Raw genomic sequence first — 18,582 nt, forward strand, 5'->3', positions numbered from 1 at the left:
CAGCTGGAGCTAGAGGAAGCTGGGAGCGACTTCACCCGCAGCGGCCCGGTCCCCGCGGTTTCGGCTCTGAATAGCATTTTAAATATTAGAGAGCTTCATACAAATTTTTGAAAAGGTAGTGCTGCCGGTTTTGCTTGCAGCAGAATTGCTCCTGTAGGAACGCAGCTCATCAGGCAGTGACATGTATTTTCTCTTTGTTATTTTTTTTTTTTTTACAATAGAGTTACTGTCCAAAGACCTGGAAAGAGAACAGCGGTTTAGGTAAGCCTCTCACTTAGCCATCTGCAAAGTGTGTTCCTGTATTTAAGTTAAAATTGCCAGCTACAACCAGAAAACTGGAAGACATCAATGTCAAACAGCCAAAAGCAACCTGAAATGTATGAATTAGACACGGATATGAATCAACATTATTATTCATTACTTCAAGAGGATTTGCTTGCATTTCTCTTTTAAAAGAAAGAGCTCAGAGGTGTTTTGATTAATTGGTGTGTATACTTTATAAGTGCAAAATGTTAGACTCTTTTTACAAGCAGGTAGCATACCCCGGAGGAAAGTTTGATTAAACTCATACAAATTGATTTACACTAATTAACATAACTACTGCATATAGCACTGCTGACATCTGCCAGGAGAGGGCTGTATAGCCATAGTGATAATATAAAAACTGCCCCACTCTTTATTTTTGTTCCCTAAAAAAAGTGGTTTAAAAAGCCCTTCTGAATTCGTAAGTTCCATACAAAGAAAGAACTTGCTTGTGGGCTTTAGGTGCAGACCAAAGAGCGACAGAATCAAAGACGAAGCTCAGCATAAGATCTCTGTACCGCGGTTAAATGAACATATCAGCAAGTGTTCCTCTGCCAGTGTGGCTGTGGGTCACTGACTGTGCAAAGGTCTGGAGTACTCACCCTTGGTCCTTGCTGGAAATCAGTAACAAAAATCAGTTAACAGCCTGGAGAGGGCAGAGGCAGGCTTCAGCCCTCTCAGCAAAACAAGCTCAGAGAGGGAGAAGTAGTGTTTTCTGCTTTACAAGCATTTTGAAGCCCTGATTATGGTGTGGCTTTTCACATTTGCTTTCTCAGATGGAGTTTTAGTGACAAACGCAGCACAGCATCATGGTGGCACTGCAGCCAGTTAACAAAGCCCTGTAACAGCATCTGTTTCAAAGACATTCCTCTCACACTTGTCTGCTCCTTTTTCCTCCTTCTCACCATTTATTCTCAGCCCATTCCGTTGTGCTGCTGCATCAGTCTTTAAGGTTGGTGCTCTAAATCAAATTACGTTTTATGGTGGTTTTTTTTTTTTAAATTTAGATTTGATTCATTTATGAATATGTCCCTGACAATGTTTGTGTCAGACTAAACGTGGGGAGAATAAACAGTAGGAAAGAGAGAAAGAGAACAAGTAGCAGGAGGAGACACATTTTAACCAAGCTTCCTCTTCATATAAACAGTAAAGCAAACTGAAACCCTCAAGTCAAGTTATTGATGTTGTCATCATCTTTTAGTGCCTTTGGAGGAAGAATAGGGAAAGAGGAAAAGGTATTTGCCCAAGGGACCTACAGGCATATAGCCTGTATATATGCTGGTAATCCCTCTGCTGAGAGGACTCTGAGCAGGCTGTTTGGGGGCTCAGGGCATATTTCACCGGGTCTGACATATGCCAGGTCACAAGCAGATAATCTTGAAGACAGACTGCTTCAGCGGTGGGTGTGTTGGTCTCTCTGAGGACACCGATCAGCAGCTGGCCACTCCTGTGTCTGCCTGTGTTCAGTTACGGGAAGGGAGCTGGTTGTTGATGGATAAGATGAAACTGAAAGTATTCACAGGCTTACAGGAAACAGTGGACAGCATAATACTGACTGTTTTTCAGAATCCCAAGTATGTTAAGCTGACAGAGTACGCTTGAATTTTTCACTTTCCTGAAACACACTGCTGTGATTTATACGACTTTGGAAGGAAATAGGAGAAGGTCTTGAGGAAAGGTGGGCAAAGGAGCTACTAGATGGGGAGGTTAATTTGAACAGAATAATGAACAGCACTGGAGGCCTTGATTTCTTTGCTTGGTTGGGCTTTCTAAGCCTATGAAAAGGGGAGAGAGAAGATCAGACTATGCCAAAAAATATCGGTAAGTAATGACAGTAGGATAAAATTGAGATAGATAGATAGATAGATAGATAGATAGATAGATAGATACCACACTTCTATATAAAAACCAATGTTTTGACAGTAGTATCTTGGATTTCACTTTATATTATTCTGTATCCTAGAGCCAAGCATGGTAATGGATGAGGACAGCTTGATGATCCCCATCAGTAAAGCTACCTATGAAGTTCTTAAGAAAAGAGAGGACTGTCTAAGCAATCTCATTTACAAAATGTTTGCTTGTACATTGACCTTCAAAAGTACAAAATGCACTGTTGAAGTATACAGGAAAAAACTAAAGCAGGGAATTGACATTTGTGTTTGTAAGGATGATCTCACAAGACACAAGGCTGATGCTTTGGTGAATGCAGCCAATGAATATCTAGATCATGGAGGAGGCCTTGCTTTAGCCCTTGTGAATGCTGGAGGGCCAGAAATCAAAGAGCAATGCAATCTTCATATTCAAAAGTATGGAAAACTTGCAGTTGGCAAAATAGCAGTGACAGGTGGAGGGAAGCTTCCTTGTAAGAAAATTATTCATGCAGTTGGTCCAAGGTGGACCAGTTATGAAAAGGAAAGATGTTGTGACCTACTTCAGGAAGCTATTGTGAATGTTCTGAAGTATGTTAGTGCTCCAGAAAATACTATAATGTCTGTGGCTATCCCAGCAGTGAGTTCAGGTATTTTTGGCTTCCCGCTCAGTTTGTGTGCTCAAGTGATTGTAATGGCTATAAAGGAATTTGTTGAGGCAAGTCCACCAAGCTGTCTCAGGGAAATCCGCCTCGTGAACATTTATGAGCCAACAGTTGCAGAAATGAAGGCAGCCTGTGAAAAGTTTCTAGGTGATAGCAGTTCGCCTCAGGAAACTCTTTCAGCTTCACCAAGCCAGCCTTCAGCTTTCATCAAACACGGAGGCATTCACTTGTGCATCGTAAGAGGACTCCTTGAAGACCAGAAGGTAAGTCTGTCCCATAACATGTTGAACATGGAGTTGCCTCCAAGTCTTTGCAGGATTTGGAGCCCAGGAGTTCAGAACACATACTGTATCAGTCCACTAAATAGTTATCTTCTCAGCCTAATGAGAATTTACAAATGGTAAATAAACTATAGAGGCAATGAGTTGTTTTTTTTTTCTAAATGGGTATTAAACATGAGAATGTTTTTATTTCTTGTTTGTATACATGCTCTTATGGTATAATAGGAAGCAGCTAAAGATTGGATGATTAATAATAACATATCCCTATGTTAATGTTTATCTTCTTATTATAACACTGTGGGAGTTCACATTTTATCACGCATTCCCTAGAAGCCTACTCTTATTTTTTGCCTTGCTTTTTTTCCTGTAATTTATGTTCTCATGGCTGCCACTACTGGAGTTACTCAGCAAACACTGAAACAGCTGAAAATAACTTGTACAGATGATGTGCCCCTTACCTTTGAACAGTGCATAATTTAAATTGATTCATTTAACTTTTTTAGCTAGAAAATCTGATGCAAAATATATGAGCTTAGTCATGGTAATCTAACAGAGCTCTTAGACTGGAAGCTACGTCAACAGGAATGGCATTTGCTTTTAGCAAATACTGTATCTTGAAAAAAATAATAACTTATATTTTAAAGAAGTATCTTAATTGAATAGGAAGTTCATTTTTGTGACGTGAGAGCAAAGGATCGCAAAGTTGACATTGTGGGGAATTTTATTAATCAATTCTACAGCACTGAAAGATACCACATGTCTTCAAAACAATGAGGAAAATATGCTCCAAAGTCTTGTATCTTTAGATAGTCTTCAGCAATTAAAGTTAGAACAATTACTGCTGTTATCAGCATTCTGTAAACAGGTTTTTTGCATTTTACATATTTAATTTGAAATACAGAAGACCTGCTATGGGAATCTGCTGTTTCCACTGGGAATTGGAAGCAACCATAGCTTTGCAGTTCCTCTGCGTGCACTGACCCTGCTGGTTTGGTGACGAGTGCTTGCTACCCTAACATGGGGAGCATCTGTGTGGGCTGGGGTAACGGACATAGCCACAGCTCTCTCCTGCTCATCGATAATTGGCTGCAGAAGTGCATCTGCTGAGGCACATATGGGTCACTTCTATAGATGCGGTGACAATTGTCTTGAATACGCTTTGATGACTTGAACAAGTCTTATGCACGCTGTTGGCTTCTGGAAAAAATGTATGCGTTTACTGCCACTAGAAGATGCATACTTTGATGTATTCCCTTGCTGCCCTTAGTATTAGTAAGAGAACCTTTCAAACAGCTGATCTGTTGCAGTCAGGCTTTTTTAAAGCAGTTTGTTCCTAGAAAGAGTGCTCTCCATAGTAGCAAAGCTTGCAATTAGTAAACTTGAAGTATACTGAAACTTTGCACTCTTTTCTTCCAGACTACAGCTATTGTTAATTGTGTGTCTATGAATGGCGAGCCTTACCCTCCAGTTTCAAGAGGACTGCTGCAAAAAGCAGGTTCAGCTCTTCAGGATGAATTTCAGTCTCATCTTAGACATTCTTCGTCTTATAAGGAACTGATAGTAACAAAAGGGTATAATCTGCCCTGTGAGCTTGTACTGCACATTGTATGGCCGCAATACCACCACAGGGTGTTACTGTGTGAGGTGATGATCAGTTAGATTGGATTTTAATTGACTTTCATGCTGGGTGATGTGAGGACTGAAACACTTGTTTTTCCTGCAGGAATTAAAAGCTGCAGTGACAAGATGCCTGCATTGCTTTTGGGACTGGCAATCTCCCTCGGTTTCTTTTCCAGCAAATGGGATTTGGTCATTAATGCTGCCCGTTGATGTAGTGGCAGAGATCATGACTGAAGAGGTTTTAAATTTTGCCAGTGCACACCCTGAGAAGAAGATAGATGTGCAGTTTGTCTTTTGCCCAGATGACTACGATGCCTATCAGGTAACAAATTTGTTGTTAACTACCAATAAAGAAAACCCAAATCTGTAAAAATATTCCCATAGATGACTGCAAATTAAGATCTGAATCTCTACTACTTATAACAGTGAGCAGCGGGTCCCTTTATGAAACTATTTGTCTCATTAACAGGTATTATTAATCTTCACAAATCTTCATTTTCTCTTCACTAAACCAGAAGTTTTCACCCTGTGGTCTGCTAACAAGGGGAGGGAGCTCTGAAATTCTCATGACTGTCAGCAGATTTGTAAGAAAGACTCTACTCTTAACTTGTTAGGGAATAAACTTACTCCTCCTCAGGAAATTTCTTTAACCATTTTTTTTTTCTATGAACTTCCTAGGGCAAACCACTGTCATCACATTATGTGACCCAACATGATAGAAGGGTTGCAAACAGACAGTGGATAATTTCAACTGCAATGTGCCATTTTCTACCTTTTGAGTATTTGGCTGATGTGATTAATACCAAACTGTTTTAGATAGCCATCTATTATAAAAGTACAGAGTTTGCTTTTATTCCCATTTAACTTCAACCCTCCATTCTTTCAGCAGGTGCAAGAACTAGGTAGAGGGGAGTTGGAACTAGATGATCTTTAAGGTTCCTTCCAACCCAAACCATTCTATGATTCCATGATTCTAAGGTCAGATCCATGTTCTGTAACAGTCCCATAAGCTCTAAGGGAAGCTGTATGACAGCTATGTGCTCATCACTTAATCCCTTGATATTCAGGGCACAGCAGAAACCCTTTTTGCTGAAAAAAGAAGGAAAGGCAATTTGCCAGATGCCAAACCCACTGCCTAGCAGAGCAGTGCTTCTCAGAGGCTTTCCATGTGTGATCATGAAGAGGAGATTTGAGGTAAAGGCAGGGGGATGGTCTGGTTTTTAAAACTGAGTAAGGATTCATCAGCATTAAACTGCAAATAATGAACACCTTTACCTACTGTGGTTCCATGAGTTCCGGATATGCCACAACCACAAGGAGCTGATAACAGTGCCATTCAGTGTGTAAGTTGTCCTACCTTAGGAGACATAGAAAAGCAAGAATGGATTTGATATTGTCAGGAATAACATTTTGGGAGAAGCTGACAAATGTCAGCTGTTAACATAATTTCAGAATTTGGGGGTGGAGGCATGTAACTACAGCAGTAAACTGCTTATCTAACAGAGTTTTGAAGAGATGAATGGCATATTTGACAAGAGAGATTGCAAATCGCTCCTAAACTTTTCTCTTTCAAGGTTTTCCAGAGAAAATTTTATTCAACAGCACACAAACTGGGAAAAAAGCTATATTACAACAGAAGTGATCATTTGAGTAAGTAATGAACAGAAGGGGCATTTCATGTAAACAGGCACTCCAGATTTGAGAATCTGAAATCAGATTCCTTTTAAAAAGAACTTAGTATTTGCATATGTGTCTTGGGGAGTGGGGGAGGCAAAAACATGTGAGTGCTTTGCATTTTACATTCATAGGAATGGAACTAGGCAGTCCCTTAAAAGATTTTCAAAAATAAAAATCATTGTTAGTGTGTAACTTGTTGGAAGGCAAATAAATTCTGCATGTGTGGTGTTTTTTTTCCTGGAAGCTTTACCTCCTGGTGTCTAATCTCTTTTTCTTGAGCATACCAAGAGAGTAGTGTGTTTCTTGCTCTGTACATCTTGGATTACATATAGGAATTTGTGACAGCACTTAAAAGCTCTTTGCTCTTCAAATGCACTTGTATAAAAACAAAAAATCTTTCTTCCAGGTACGGAGTCAGGCAGTCAAAGTGTAAAAGAGACTGTAAATAATGAACTGGCTATTGAACTTAAAGGAAACACACGTACAGCATTGGAAGCAGCAGAATCATGGATCCAAAGTGTGGTACAAATTCAGGAAAGTCACCATGCTATTATTGAAAACAACTACATTTTTAGCCTTGGTAAAAACGAGTTTGCAGAACTCTCTCGAGAGCAGCATTCTAGCGTATGTGTATCAGAAGAAGTGAGAGATGGAAAAGCAAGACTGGAATTTCAGGGCCCGCCTGATGCTGTGATTGATGCAGTGCTCGCAACTGAAAAATTACTGCTTCGTATGCAAGAGGAGACTACAGCCAAACAAGAGGAACTGCTGTACTTCATGGGTATGTAAAGTAAATAAGTGACTAATTAAGTAAACAAATGCCTAAATAAGGTCAAGTATGAAGCAACATACATCTGTGTGTTGCTGAGAGTAGGCAGATGCGCATTCAGTTCACACACACACTGAGCATCGCTTTACCAATATTACTCTACTTCTATCATATGAGCCCCTGAAAGACCATTTGTTAGCTTTGGTTACTCACTTGGCAATATTCCCAGTAGGGCACAGTTTATACAGGGGCTGGCTGTCGTTGTACAGCCAGCTGTAATGCTGGCTTCCTCCAGGACAGCCTCACTTTTAAAGCCTGGCCACTGGAGACTTACAAAATTCGTACTTAACACATACCTTTGCTGAGCTCTTTTGCTAGCTACAGCTGGACCACTGTTGCAGGATCCACCAATGGACTTGTTCTGCAGAGTCCTTGACTTTCATTAACAGCTGATAGAACTAGTGGCATTACAAAAAGCTACCAAGTGATTCATTTTCCCTTGTGTTTGTGTAGTCATTCAATATAGATGCCACTATATGAAAGTTGGGCTGGGGAGAGATGTAATAGAGAATGTAAATTGCTTTTATTTAGTTCCCTCTCTGGTTTCTTTAATAAGTGTAGAAAAAATGAATAAATGAATCTATCTATCTATCTATCTATCTATCTATCTATCTATCTATCTATCTATCTCAGTCCCTCTCAATATTAGCCTCTGGCATTACTTGGGAGGATATTTTACATTCTTTGTTCTTAACTAAACTACCAAACTAAAGTATTGGATCCCTTCTCCTTGCTTTTGCTTCAGGTATTATGATACATTAAAATTTTACTCCCTTATTTGTATCCAGGCCAACCAGAAGCAGGTGAGCTTTCAGAAGCACACCTTTACAAGACAAATACTACTAAATGCGTCCAGATTTCACTGGTGGAATCACACCTTCAGGAGTTTAAAGACAGACAGAAACAGTTTGAAAAAGCTGGGCTTCATGTTTTCAAGGTAAAGAGGGTATTCATGGAAAAACTAAATCTCAGCCAATATATTTGAACAAACAGGTTTAACATATGCTTAAAAAACTCAGATGAACTATTTCAACATATTGCTTTTAAAAATTAAGATGAAATCAGCCTAATCCTTAAAATATATGTAGTCTTTACTCCTACTAGAAAGTATTTTAAACATAATGCACATAATCACTCAAAAACTGTGGTTAAATTCTGACAAGTCCTTTTAACTGTACTGTATATTCACTTATTTCATGCTTCAAATGTTCCTTTATTGGACTCTCGAGAAATACTAGATTGGTATGTTGGAATGAATACAATGTTCCAGGGCACTAAGGCAATGTGTCCATTTTCTTCTTGTGAGTTTGACACCAAAAATTAGCAGCTGAATTTGTCAGCGTTGTGATCTGATCAGCAGTGAGCTGAAGCTGGGATCTTGGTTGGTTATCAGTGCTTTACTGAATGGGAGGAGGATGAGGCTGTGCAGCACAGAGAAATACAGAAGTTTGTGAACAGGGATTTGTGTGCCTCGTAGTAACAGTGGGTACCTGGAAACCAGACTGCCACCTGCTTAACTGCCTTTCATACGAGAAAGGTATTTAACATTGAAATAATAGCAAATACCAACCAGATGAAAGCAAGTGCTTTATGATCTGCAGAACTAGACTTTGTTGGGTCTCAACGCAAAAGCTACATCAGAATTTAGAACAATGCTGCACTGGGGATCAGTCATAGCTCAGTTAAATGACTCTTAAGAGAGTAGAAGCTTGATCATGCTTCAACACCTGCTTGTTTTTAGCTGAGCAGTCAGGAGTCTGGCACGACTGGGTTGCTGGAGAAGAGGCCTTGCAGGTCCTGACTTTGCCATGGGACTGTGACTGGCCCACTGGTGGAGTCAGGTATACCAGCGAGAGCTGCAGCGTAGCCCATTTGCCTGAAGTTCGGTGTGGTATTAGGCTGCATGCAGCCACACTTTCAAGACACAAGTTAACATAAAGGCCCTCTTACCTACGGATCTTTTTTTCCCCCCAAGAGCTGTAAAGTTTTGCGAGCTGAGATTCTCCACGCCTTACAGGACACTTGCGGTTCTTTACAAGATCAGGCTGTAAGCACCCCCACAGCTCATTCTCATGTATGGTTGATACTCAAGTCTGTTCAGCACAACTCAAGTAATGGAAATCAGTACATGAGGATATATTGCTGCTGATTTCAATGAGAAGCATGGGACAGTGGCAGGGTTCTTTTTTTGTGGATCAGTTGTGCATTTCCCATGCCTTATCTGCTCCGTGGTCAATGCCTATAAGCTAAATCAAAGGTTCTTACACTGAAGAACATAGCCTGTACAAAGGCACTCATGGATTTCATGGATACTGGTCTCCATTAGCTTATACTACATTATTATTTATGCTACAGATTGAAAAGATACATAATCCTCTTTTATCTGCTGCATTCCAACAAATGAAAAAAAAAATAGAAGAAAACCAAGGTACCTCCAAAATAACCCACAAGTTGTACCAGCATGTTCCTGCTCAGTTCTGTAGCTCGGTGTGCCAAACCGGATTTCACAGGATGTACTCTCCACCAACAGGTAATAACTTGCTTTGGCATCTTCAATCAAAATGAACAGTGACTGACACTAAAGTTGGATTAAAATCAGAAAAATTGGCATTCCTAAACAAGAACCGTTTCTTACCCACTTCTAGAGTCATAGTTTTAGAGCTCATAGCTTACTTTTTTTATCTACTAACTAAGATTTTCCTGGCTTTCCTTCCTGATAGAGTCAGTAAGGCTGTGGGAGGGTAAGCCTGGATTCTAGCCTAGCCCAGACACTGTTGACAGAATTGTTAATATACACATAATGCCAGGTCCAAGTTTTATTTTGTTGCATCACTCTCTAAAGAAAGTCCACATCCATATTTACTTGCTGCGAACCTGCATTCAGCGGCTTGGTGCTTTAAAACATGTTCAAGGGAATTGCAGAATAATTGAGGCTGGAAGATACTTCTGAAGGTCATCTAGCCTAACCCCTGCTCAAATCGGGTGCGATCAGAGACGGGAGGTCATCTGACTGGGCAGACTGCCGTTCAGACTAGAGCACCCGTGGGAAGAATGTTGTATAGACAGTGTAGTAGACAGATGTTTTCAGAAATGGAACCAATACGCATTTAGCACCTCAACCTGCAGTAGGTGAAGGACATGCTATTCTGCTTGTCAAATGCAGGATTGGGATTTCAGACAATAAAAAAGTTCAAAAAGTGGAGGTTTGCCTTTCCTTGTCTGTGCAATGTACATTGCATATTTTCATACTTTCAAAGTAATAAATAGGATTATGGTCTAATTTAATTTCTTCACACTCTTCCACACAATACTGTAATAGCATTTTTATGCAGCATTCTCCTTAAGAATCCCAAAGCATTTTTTGTAGTTTGCATTATTTAAAACTTACCTTCTTTGGTGCTTATCGGAGTCCCCAGCACACGATGACAGAAGTGTTTACATAAATCCATTATACCTTGGTGTTTCTATGGTTGGATTAATGGTTAAATCCAAACGGTCATCACTGGAGTAGCAGTTAAATCAGAACAGCCATCAGCTGTCACTGCTAATGATTTCAGTGGGAGGTCAGTGCTAGCACCAGAGCCACTTCATGCAAATTTACTTCAAAAAGGGTGGCAAGCATTGAGCAGTAACATAAAATGTCATACCGAATTAAGAAGCAGTCTCTTAGTTCACCCCACATGAACTGACTGTTAAATGCTTTTTTCTTTTTCCCTTCTGAAAATTTTTCTTTCTTTTTGCAGAACAAAAATATGGAGCTGGCATCTACTTTAAAAGGAACCCAAAAAGCCTAATCAAGAGTAAAGATATGTGGGAAACAGACTCTAAAATGTACGTGTTTGAGGCTGATGTATTAACAGGCTTATACACTAAAGGCAAGCCATCTTATATTATGCCACCGACAGTGGAGGGGGATGCCATTAAGGTATATGACAGCTTAGTAGATGATGTAAACAATCCTGACACCTTTGTCATTTGCAACAGTGTTGGGGCTCTTCCACAATATTTGCTGACTTGTTCCCGAGTGAGGGAGAGGTATATGGCCCTCTGAGGAAACCAGCAGCATCCTGAGTAAGAATTAATGAGAACTGTAGCTATTGTGAAGGTCCCCTCAGAACAAAGTCTAGTCCTTAGATTTTAAGAGGATGCTCTACCTAGTAACATGCTGTGATCAAAGTGCCTCGTGCAAAGTGCTCTGAAATATCTGTGAACACAAAAAGTAAGTCAACACCTTAAGGAGATTAGAACAAAATTATCTGTGAATGGAAACGGAAGGGAAAGCATCACAAAATACAGTCTAACATTTATCTAGTCATTTACTTTATGCCTTAAAGTGTTCTGAGCATGTGACTATACACTCGATGTTTGCGTAGGTTGTCATTCTTCCATTATATTTTCTTAATCTGAGATATTGCATATAGTAGTGAAACCCAAGAAATCTTGGTTGCACCTTTGATTCTTAAATTTTCTTTTGACTTAAATAGGTGAATGTATCAGGTGAAAGCTGTTTCCCACTTAGGGGCATGCTATTAAATACACATAGTTATGACAAATGTGAGGCAATTCTTCATGATTTCTAACAGTAGTTGCTGTTACAGTATTTATTAGTTAAGCGATTCCAAGCATTGTAGATACATGTATTCAAAATAAAAAGTATGAACTACACTGTCAGCTAACCTGTTGTTTTTCCATATAGTCTTAAGAACGTGACTTGGACTGTATTTGAGCTTCACATTTCTCAGTAGTTACAAAATAGCAGAGAACTGGTTCAAGCTACAGCTTGAACCTGCTCTTCAATTAATCTACCTTTGCCAATATCTTTTAAAGATTACAGTGTCAAGCTGTAGATGTTCTCACATTGCTTCTGTAGTGACCTGAAGCCAGTAAATGGAAAAGCCTAAGAGCTGTTATACTCATTTCAATGTAAAAGGGTATTCAGTCCAGCGCTCAGGTACTTTGAAACCTTCTGTACTAAAGCCTGAAACTACGTTTGACTTTAGCAGGGTTTAAAGGAAATCGATTGCCCCAAACTAAAAGCCACTACCAGATTTGTCCAATCTGAAGCATTTAAAACCACCAGTTATGGCCCTGACTAAACACCCAAATGGCTTATAACAGTGCCGTAATAGAGAAATAAAGGCTTATCTGTCAATATCATGTCTGCTTCTGGATTGAAAAATCATCTGTGGTGAGAAGTGTAATAATCTAGGGAGAAGAGAGGCTCACATAAAGCTATTAAAGAACAATGACATTGTCATATGGGAAGCATTTCATCCACATGTAAAGCACTGTTCTAATGGAGAGCAGTCTGAACCCAACAGCATAGATGAAATGAGTGTTTAATAAAACTTTTCAAAATAATTTGTTAATGAATTCCCAGCACATTTGCAACTTCCAAGGTAGTAGTCATAGTGCTAGGAACCACTCACAAGTCCAAAAGAAATTAAGTTATAAAAGTCCAATTCTGAACTCTAAGTGAGGTTGCAAGTGGAAAATTTTTTGAACCATTGTAAAACAGACTTTTAAATTAATATAATCCTATTTTGTTTTTTTTTTTTTGTTTTGGGTTTTTTTTAATTATTATTTTTAAGATTAGCTATGTCTACATTGTTGCAAAGCAGTAGCTTTTGTAGCTGTGAGTCCATGCGCTAGTGTAACATTAACTGGGAAAACCCCTCCATGAACTTGTAAGAACTGTCTAACACATAAGAGCCTTGTTCTCACAGAAATCTCAAGGTTGCTTTTAGACAGTATGCTGGAAGTTTGAAAACACAATTAGTCTGTTTCTATTTTAACTTTTCCATTTAAACAACCAATTCTTCTCTATCTCTATCCCATTTTTCTTGATTCACGCACTACTGCCAGGAAGACACACGGCTGTAGGCTTAAGGTTTGTTAGGCAGCACTGAACAAGAATAAGCTCCTATTTCAGCTTGCTTCAAGAGGTTTCATTTTTAAAGGAGTTTCATGGCAGGGTTTATTTTATTTTCTGTTTTCTTCTTTGAAAAAACTCAGCACAGAGTTTCTGAACTACTGCAACAATTTCTAACAAGCATCAGTTTTCAGAAAAACTCAAAGAATTTTTGTTTGGCACAAGATAACATCTTTTCTCCTACTCTGAATAAAGAACAGTTTCAATGTAACAGCATTAAATTAATACTGTTACACAATTACTGGTAACAATGTATTTCATTAATAACTTTTATTAACTTTGTAACTCTTCTTAACGGAATCTGAAAAACATTAGTTGTCAGTTTAATAGAAAAAATAATTACTGAGAAAATTTTAACAGCTTACTTGAATGCCCAGCACATGCTTCCTCCTCCCTCCACATACTTAGACCCACAGTTTATAAGGATTCAGTCTTACTGAATATTTATCTTGTATTTTATTATAGTGAGATTTTTTTCCTAGTATATAATTTTGACTTAAGTTCACTTGTGCTCTCTGCACTTAGTGATATAATATATATTCTATATGTATGTATAGTTTTTTAAAAACTGGTAAGGTAAGAGGTTGTATATAATTATTTTCATCTGGTCCTCAAAAGTATAATTCCATATACAGAAACTAGAAAATAAACCCAGCACAAACTAGATGTACCAAGTAGTACATATTAAAATAATTACCACAGTAATTGAAAATTCCTGATCTTAGTCCTACAATAATCAGTTAACTAGAGGCTATTCCACAGCCTCTGGGATTTCTCTGTCATCCACAATAAGGGTATGAATAATTCCCTCCTTTCGTTTTCCACTACTGACGGCCTTAATGCAACAGCTGTGATCACCAACACTGAAGTGAGTTTCAGTCCCATCTTCTACAAATTCACCCTGGGAGAAAGGAGACAAGAATAAAACCAGCCGTGTGCTATTTTAGTAAAATAAAATCTTGAGTGCATCAGACTGTTTCTAAAGTCAAGATCACTTGTAGTTCCCACAATTAGAGCAGCTGTAGGTACCTGTGACAAATACAGCGCAAACGCTGAGCAAAGCTGCAGAACCTCAGGTACGGCTTTGTCAGGGCGTCCAGTTAAAGATTTGTGGGTATTAGATGGCAATCAAAATTTCACCTAATCAGAAATGGTAAAGTTGGGGTTTGTGAATGAATATTGTTGATCCACATCAGTAAAACAAAAATAGAAAAGACAGTTTCCTTCCGCATTGTGCGGTACAGCCAGTAAGTACCACACAAACCTATGCTGAAGTGGCAATAAAACGTGAAGTATTCAGCAGTGCCTTCTACAGCAGGATGAAGAGAGCCCTGAATTGAACGTAATGGTTGTCTATTTTGGATGCACAGCTCCTGCTGCAGTTACATAATTTCCTGTTATGGGTTTTGCCACACATGGCTGTTTTTATCATCATCTTTGGGACCGGAGAAAAATCTGTGTGCCACTCTTAATGCAAGCACAGTTTGACAACTAATCCCATACTCATAGCTTGCAAGAATATCTCCTAGTGCATTTATTACATTATAGAAAAGACTGAGAACCATCAAGAGCAGAAGTTCTGGTTCACTGAGGGAGGATGTTTCTCCCACTGATTACCAAAGAAACATTTGGTCAATCTTTTCATCCTCTTCTCAAGTATAGTAAAACTGTTGTTTTTACACTTTGTACTCATCCAGGGGATTACTTGTGGCAGGAGTAATCAGTGACAACTTCTGGTGAGAAAGCACATCCTTCAAGGATGGGGAAGCCTACATATAATGAGTGTTGAGAGCCACCTTAATATAAGGCAGCACCAAATAGATTAAGCCTTCTAGCTGTCAGTCTGCTCTAAAAATTAATGCAGATGTGACAGAAAGACAAAAGATTTTATTTATTCCAACAAGACTCTTAAGCTCATAAGTACCAGGGACCGTCTCTAGATGGAAAAAAATCGTGAGTCATAACAGCGTAGATGTGTTCAACTTTCAGTCACCACTAACACGAACAGGTTTGGATGAGGTGGCTCTATACTCTGCATCAAACTCAAGTCCCTCCCACTCCCCTGAAAGTTTTCTCCCTAAAAACCCTGGACAACTGACCCAGAAGACTTATTTTGCTTGTCTAAAAAGTAAACGGAAGCATTGTTTATCCTTAAATACACAGATGGTTGGCATCCTAACTGTTAAGTCAGGATATGAAATACTGTCAGTTATAAAATGCAGCAAAGGACATTTGGAACAGGCCAGTTGTGTACTGGCTGTCTAGGCATATGCTCGTACTCTGTAGTAAAGTGAGGTAATGTGCCCCTCTGGCTCATTTGCTAAAGCTTTGCTGATGTAGCCATAGCCTGTGAAAAACCTTTGGAAATGATCACGTACCGCTGTTTCAATTTTTTGACCATTGCACCACACATCCATGGTGTCCTTTTCTGTGAAGGAAAAGAGAACAAAAAGTAGAAAAAACAAATTTTCTTCCCCCCCCCCCTTCCCCCCCGAAGATGTAGGAATTTTAAAAATTTACTGTTGAATTTTACTTTCAATTCCTCAAAGAAGTTCCTAATTAGCCATAGTACCTGGGTTACAGGGTTTGTTCTTACACTGGAGAGTTGGCAGGCTCTGTCATCAATGGGCAAACAACTCTTGCTGTAAACATACATTTTTACTTGTCCCTAGCCCTGGCTATTAACACTGGATTGTTCTGAATATTGTCAGAGATGCTAAACTGAAAATAATTCTTAAACTGAGAATCTTGAAGATAGAAAAATGAAGTAATTTCTGCTAATTATTTGAGTGCAGTTACAATGAAGCTCTAACGTTTCTTCCAGGTCGGTTTAATTCAAAAGCAGCATTATTTAACATCCATCAAACTGTTTGTATTCTTTAAATCTCCTTGAAAACCCAATTAGTACCTTAAACATGAATCTTAGATTTTTTTTTTTAATTTTTTTTTTTTTTATTTGAAACATAATATTCTTTTACTTCTCCCAGCACATCTCCCTTAAACTACTTTGCTCTAGAATTCACACTACTGGCACAGTCATCCACAGGACATCAGCAAAGAGCTGAACACCGGTTGCCTCCTAACATAAGTATAGAGTGATGAAAAGTCTGTGAGGAGACTAATCTGTTTCTGGCATTAAACTTGTCTTTCTTCCCTGCCCCCCTTCATCTTAGGGCAGTTCATTCTGTCCTGACGCTTAAGAAGAAGTCACAGCCCAAGATCTTTTGTCTTCAGGTCTCACCATACAGCAATACCAAAATGGAAGTTTTCCCACTAGATACCACGGGCAAATTCCTCAGTAGATCCCTTCTTCCCATCTGCTTGTAATGTACTTGGGAAAGGGAGCCAGAAGAGAAAAAAAAAATGTATTGCCTTGCTATTAAGAAAGTGAAAAAACATCATCTGAAGTTTTTAGATTAAATTTGTAGTTAAGTGATGCAGAAAAAAGGATGCCCATTAATCTATCGGAAATACAGAATAACATTGTCACACTTCTTCAGTTAAAGACTCCTTGACTGCACCTTATGATTTTTGGAAAGAAAGCCTGCCTACCTGATTAACAAACCTACAAACACAGTGGGTGTGATCACAACACAGGTAACACTTCTATAACATGCTTCACCTGGAGAATTCCCTTGATACAGAAGCCATAACTCCTTCCAACCTCTTTTTTTTTTTTTTTTTTAAAATCTAGACCATGCTGCTGTAGAACAGAATACTGACAGCACACTCACACAGGTGTAACAAGACCATTATTTTTCAGACTTTGGCATCTAATTCCAAACTTCAGACCACACAGGATTTTACACTGCAACAGTGCTAGCCACTGAATTGTGCTTTCTCTTAATTACCAGTTATTAAATGCATACAAGTTTATACAAAGGCAGCAACAGGAAGCCACTCAATGTTTACTTACCCAGAACAACTCTATAGTCTGTACCACCCAAGCTCAGCACCCAAGTATTGGTTGTTTTTGACCTGTTCTCCATATACTTCTTGAGGCTCTTTCCATCGATCTCCAAAGTATATTCATAGGCAAAGCCACTGACTGCATCAATGTTAATAGTAGCTTTTGTTTTGGCTGCTCCAACAGTGAATGTTTCTTTACCCACTAATTTAAACATCCATTCTTTTCTTATTTCTTCCTGTAGAATAAAACAAAGACAATGGACATTAATTAATAAACCGGAATGTATGTTTTGGTATCAAAAAAAAAAACAGAACTAGAACTCAGGAAACAGCTCAGTACTTAACTATTCTCTCAGAATGAACAAATACAGGATATTTTGTATGTCTAGAGTGCCTCTGCCCAAGAACAGCAAAGCACTTCACAAATACTCACACCTTAATTGTAAATGAAAAGAAAGAACAATGCAGTTCATTAAATTAGGTAAAGTTCATCAACTGAATATGCCTCACTTGCATTTATTAGTCTTTTTTTTGTTCTGATGCCTGTTCCATGGAAGCATACTTATATAATCTGTGTCACAGTGAATTTTGAGCACATAGCAATTTCACCTTTCCATCAACATAGACAACACGTTTTCCTGAAGTGGTCCCATGTTCAAATTCAATCTTATGAACACCATCACTTAAAGCTACTTCCCAAACAGCCACCAAATCTGTCATCTTCTCTAAGTGGCTGTACCGAGACCTACGGAAACACCAACAAAGTAAATTAATTGTTGTCAAAAGAGTTCAATTACGGATTTCTATAGTTCAAAGCCTTACTGCTTCAGGGCAAATCACTTTTTACAACTGAAAAATGAGACTTGAAAGAATAAGCTTAGAGAACTGCTTGTATTTTTATGTTTTTCCAACATTCAAATATGACAAAATACCACAAAATATAAACAAACAGACTCACTTTGACAAACACCATACAAAGACATATATATCCATCTAACCTCTAAAACTTCCATTTCAGGTGACAGTATGGTTACAAAATTGTACTTAGAATTCAGATGCTCCTGGACAGTTCTGCAATTTCTTGCTGGGTGTTAAAATACAGTATTTTGATTGGTCTCTGAGAAAGTGTTTTAGCCTTTTAAACTTGAAAAATAGTCAGGGCGTCCAGTTTAGCCATTATCTATTTTAACAGATTTGTCTGTAATCTTTCCCATAAACTTTATCAACAGCATTCAGAAATGCAACTCTGCACACACAAACACCCATAGGGGAGGAGATCTGGCAAGATATCCTTTCATTTAAGTAGTTTTTAAAGTTTAGATACAGCCGTAAGTGACCACTGGAACTGTGGATATCTTTCCAAATCTGCTCATATCACAGTTCTGATTTTTTTTACCTTACTTCATCTTCATAGACAGTAATCTCCTCACGGGATGCCATAGTAACCAAAACAGCTTTTAATCCAATTAGCAGCAAGAAAAAAAGAAAAGCAGAATAG

The 18,582-nt window shown here is 38.7% G+C and overlaps 2 protein-coding genes across 2 annotated transcripts; one reads left to right on the forward strand and one right to left on the reverse strand.

Moving 5' to 3' along the window:
• The first annotated feature begins 2,080 nt into the window (after positions 1-2,080).
• On the forward strand, positions 2,081-11,294 carry PARP9 (poly (ADP-ribose) polymerase family, member 9). The gene is given in 9 exon segments (XM_010294183.1): positions 2,081-2,128; positions 2,269-3,099; positions 4,534-4,761; positions 4,841-5,059; positions 6,312-6,387; positions 6,821-7,195; positions 8,032-8,180; positions 9,599-9,773; positions 10,987-11,294. Coding segments are annotated over 9 exon segments (2,409 nt in total).
• Positions 11,295-13,693: 2,399 nt separating this feature from the next.
• Positions 13,694-17,828, reverse strand: FAIM (Fas apoptotic inhibitory molecule). Its single transcript, XM_010294184.1, has 4 exons — positions 17,694-17,828; positions 17,092-17,320; positions 15,554-15,603; positions 13,694-14,076 (listed from the first exon to the last, which is right to left on the reverse strand). The coding sequence occupies exons 1-4, from the start codon at positions 17,802-17,804 to the stop codon at positions 13,927-13,929; spliced, it is 540 nt and encodes a 179-aa protein (XP_010292486.1). The 5' UTR covers positions 17,805-17,828; the 3' UTR covers positions 13,694-13,926.
• Positions 17,829-18,582: the final 754 nt, after the last annotated feature.

Source organism: Phaethon lepturus, unplaced genomic scaffold (assembly GCF_000687285.1).
Source record: "Phaethon lepturus isolate BGI_N335 unplaced genomic scaffold, ASM68728v1 scaffold43869, whole genome shotgun sequence".
NCBI classification, from domain to species: Eukaryota; Metazoa; Chordata; class Aves; order Phaethontiformes; family Phaethontidae; genus Phaethon; species Phaethon lepturus.